This window comes from Arachis duranensis, chromosome 3, assembly GCF_000817695.3.
Source record: "Arachis duranensis cultivar V14167 chromosome 3, aradu.V14167.gnm2.J7QH, whole genome shotgun sequence".
In the NCBI taxonomy this organism is placed as follows: domain Eukaryota; kingdom Viridiplantae; phylum Streptophyta; class Magnoliopsida; order Fabales; family Fabaceae; genus Arachis; species Arachis duranensis.
In genome coordinates, this window is record NC_029774.3 from 123,670,557 (window position 1) to 123,674,852 (window position 4,296).

The 4,296-nt window shown below is 30.1% G+C and overlaps 1 protein-coding gene across 2 annotated transcripts; it reads left to right on the forward strand.

The window, feature by feature from the left end:
* Window positions 1–2,914: 2,914 nt before the first annotated feature.
* On the forward strand, window positions 2,915–3,615 carry LOC107480958 (uncharacterized protein At5g65660). Of its 2 annotated transcripts, none has more exons than XM_016101152.3 (2): window positions 2,915–3,155; window positions 3,227–3,615. In XM_016101152.3, exons 1-2 carry the CDS (start codon window positions 2,961–2,963, stop codon window positions 3,413–3,415), a joined length of 384 nt encoding a protein of 127 aa, XP_015956638.1. In that variant the 5' UTR covers window positions 2,915–2,960; the 3' UTR covers window positions 3,416–3,615. The 2 variants fall into 2 exon arrangements, with proteins under 2 accessions (XP_015956638.1, XP_015956639.1); XM_016101153.3 differs by having other exon boundaries at window positions 2,917–3,155; window positions 3,230–3,615.
* Window positions 3,616–4,296: the final 681 nt, after the last annotated feature.

A 4,296-nucleotide genomic window follows, 5' to 3' on the forward strand; every position in this document is an offset into this window, starting at 1 on the left:
TTTGAGTGATAGATGCGCTTAAATATCAGACAACAATACAACATATACAATTTATATATACATAGTTGTTACCTGTGAGATTTAATTTAAATAAATACTAAATATATAGTACAGGTCTTTTTCAAATTTATTAGTCCAGACAAAGGTAGCTAACCGAAGCACGATTCAATTCATTATTACTCCGTCACATAGTATAATACTGTTTGTTAAGAATCGAGATCGCAAATAAACGTGTCATTGACTTTGAGATTTCAGCAAGGGGAAATAGTGATATATATAGTAAAATTCTTAAGCAATTAAATACATAATTCAACCCAATCTGATAATTATTATTTTATTTTTAAAAAAGGTAATGCGACAAAGAAAAAAAATTTATTAAAAATATAATTATTCATGTGTTATCTTCTTAGGTTTTTAAAATAAGTGATATTACCACGTATTATCAAGATTTTTATAACCTAAAATTTAGAATTCTATAATTATTATTTAAAAAAGAAATTCCACGTGTCTCTTTTCCTTAGGTTAAATTTTTTAAAAAATTATTTCATGACAAAATTTTATTTATATTTAGCTTTAAGAGAGAGAAGAAAATTCTATGGAATTTGAAATAACTATATATATAGTTCGATTTTATTATATTGTATATTTTTAGAGCAATCAAACAGAATATATGTAGTAAAAACGCAAAGATGATAAGATCTATTACGTTACGTTGATTTTGAACATAAACAATATAATCCAAATCCAAGAGATTGGAAAATACAGTTGGGAAGAGAAAAGGCAGCCCCACCCCCAAAATGTAGCAAAAGTAGCCTTTCGTGGGTGCCAATAGCCGTTTTATATATATGATGATCCCACAGTTCCCACTCCATTATTTCTTCCTTCTCTTCATTTTCTTTTCTTTTCTCCCATTTTGTCTTGCGACAATTTCCATTTCCACGCAAGTCTACACTTGCAAATTTCTATTTTCTACTGCAAGTTGGACTATCCAACTTAATTTTTTGGGATCTCACACTACAAAAAAAATGTTGAGTATCATTATATTTAGTCCGATAAATTTGTTATTAAATTCGTCACTAACATCTGACGTTAAATTCGATAATAAATCTGATAATATTCAACGTTTTTCTCGTAGTATCCAATAATACATTACAACTCAATCTCAAAAGAACTTTTTGGAATTCAAACTTTTGAGTTTCATTCGTTGGAATCATTATTTCATTTTTCTTTGTTAGATTATTATCTATTAGAGCCTCATTAGATCTAATATAACTTAATTAAGTGCGGTGAAAAAAGGTTTTGAATACAAAAATAAGCTATATAGATTATTTTGTCACACTTTTAAAGATTTATTTATCTAAGTGATAAAAACAATGAGAGTCTCACTAGGATAGAAATTTATATATCTTATTTTTGAAAGTTTAACAAAGATTTTAATGTAATAAAATTTGTTAAGGATGAAAATGTTCAACACAAAATTCTTTACGAACTTATTTGGATATATATTCATTAAAATATTGAGTTAATTTTTAAATTACTCCCTAAAGAATGACTCATTTTCTATTAACAATTTTTGTTAACGATTGATGATATAAAATATTAATTGAAAGTATGCATGACACCTAATGTGTTCAGTTGGATGTAAATAAATATGTTTATGAAAATTTATTAATTTAGTTGCTAAATCATCTTGAGACTAGGATTTATGTAATTGGAAAAAAGATGCTAAATTGATAGATTTTCATAAACATATTTGATTAATGTCTAATTAGACATATTAAATATTATATATGTTATTAGTTAACATTCCACGTTATTAACTGTTGATAGAAATTGTTAATGAAATGATAAAAGAATAAAAATGATTAACCCTATATTTTATTATTAATTTTTAAATATAATTAAATTATTGAATTACAAATATATTCAAATAAGATGAGACTCAATACAAGAATAAGATCAAATTTAATTATTACTCATCTTGTACGTTTATCATACTTTATACAGCATAGTATTTGAAATATAATGCGATTAGACAGAAATACAATTGTGAAACCTTTATCTCATTTGTATTATCTTCACAATTTGAGAAGAAACTTTCGTTTGGAGCTAGGGAATCAGATTATTAATTGTAGTTTGAAGTAGTAGACATGTTTTGATGGTGGAAAAATGAAATGGTATCACATGAGTCAAGTGATATAATGGCAGAATGGCTTTTGAGATTCAGCTTTCTATTGAGAGGTTATTGACATCCTAATTATATTATAAACATATTGGAATTTAAAAAATTACACTAAATTAATTCTTATTCTTTTTGTGTCGAGTTATTTCTCATACTGTAGGTAACTTCACATATTTATTTTATATTGGGCTAAAAAAATAACGTTATTTTAGTTTTTGTGCTAAATACGTGATGAAATTACGTTGATTCACATTAATAATTATACATTTTTTTATCTAATTCAATGTAAAAGAATACATGTGAGATCATTCAAGGCATGACAATTAGTTCCACAAAAAAGATGTACAAAATTTAAAATTTTTTACTGTGCATTAAAATCTTGGATACCCTTTTAAACGCAAATGACGAATTTGAAAAATCATTTAAGTTACATTTGTTTTTAAGAACAGATAAATAAGATAAGATATTAAAAATAAAATGTAAAAGATAAAGACACAAAATTTAATATTTTTATATTTTATTTAATAATAAAATAAAATAAATAAATTATATTGAATTTATTTTTTATCCTCTTTATTAAAATAAAAATAAAATACACTAATTTAATATTTTGAACATAATATCTTTATATTTCATTTATCAAACATTCGGAATTTGGTGGAGCCCATTTAAGTTCCGTACCGTGAGGCTGAGGGTGCGGGGGAGGTTAGTATAAATTGGTTGAGATGGCACGATGGATCACTACATATACACTGAAGAGCGAAGAGGAAGTTGAATTATGGAAGGGCAAGATCTGTCGCCGCCACAAGTGGACGCATCTCGACCGTCGTTGGGTTTCCCTTTAGGCACTGCCCTCCTTCTGATCATCATATTCACCCTCAGCGGCGTGTTCTCCTGCTGCTACCATTGGGATAAGTTCCGCTCCTTCCGTCAATCTCAATTCCCTTCCTCTCCTACCAAATCCAACCTCAACGTAAGTATATCTATCTATTCATTACCATTATTCTCTCTCTCTCTCTCTGCTTATTTTGTTTGTTTTGATAGCAGGAATCGAAGAAGCAAAACAGGGAAGAAAGCTTGCCGGTGTTGATGCCAGGGGACGAGCTTCCCAAGTTCATTGCGATGCCTTGCCCCTGCCAGCCGACGCGGCCTCACAAGGACCACGAAGACAACACCGTCATTGTGAGGGTGGAGAAGCCACTGCAGCTGCCAGCCATCCCTTTATATTTGTGAGCTAGCTAGCTAGTTAACCCACAACAACTCCATCTCAATACATATATATGTATGTACAAGTATAAGATCGGTAGAGGCCAAGGGATTTGTATGTAGGATAATAGAATCTGGTGACTATTCCATTTCATTCAATCATTGTACCATACGCCATGTAGCTGCTATTATTAATTAAGGAATCTCCATCTAAATGCTTTTTTCTTTTTCGCTTTCTCTTCCCATCCACTTCAATATGCCTTCAATCACAAACAAAATTACATCTATGTTGCTTAATATATTTCTTGCGGGTTACAAATTTACAAGAACAAATAGCTTAACCAATAGAGTCAAATTATTTTCTCATTTTAGTTAGCAAATAGGAATAAGAATAGGAGTGTGCACCACGCCCTCATGAGTCATATCTCTAAACTCCTTCCCCCCACTCCCACCCGAGAGCTCAGTCAAATCATTATCTCATTAATTAAGAAGCACCACGCCATAACTCAAACAATAGAATCTCATATTCTTAGAATTAAATTCATTTCTGATTAGTAGAACAGAAGAAACCTGAAAAGAAGGGCATGAAACGTGTAAGAATAGGATTTATATGTATGTAATATAATGATAATGAGGGGGTGACAAAGTCCACTATGTTGTCACCAATTTTCAAGCTTCGGAAAGTATAGGAAAACATTGTGACCCACAGAATAATGTTGCAAATAATGGGGGACCCCAAACTCTCTTCTCATAACCTAATTTCACTGTGGACTCATCATCAACCTTTAATTTATCTTTGTTAGGAATAGCCAAGACACATTCCACTCATTCTTGTTTCTGCAGTACCATAAATGTGTACCCTTCCGTCACTGCTGCCAGTACATATCACCTTTTCTATATTTTTTCCT

Bases quoted from the DNA above. Each gene is read 5' to 3' on its own strand.
- LOC107480958 (XM_016101152.3), top strand. From the start codon at position 2,961: ATGGAAGGGCAAGATCTGTCGCCGCCACAAGTGGACGCATCTCGACCG. The intron at 3,156-3,226 runs GTAAGTATATCT...TTGTTTTGATAG, and splicing joins CTACCAAATCCAACCTCAAC to CAGGAATCGAAGAAGCAAAA.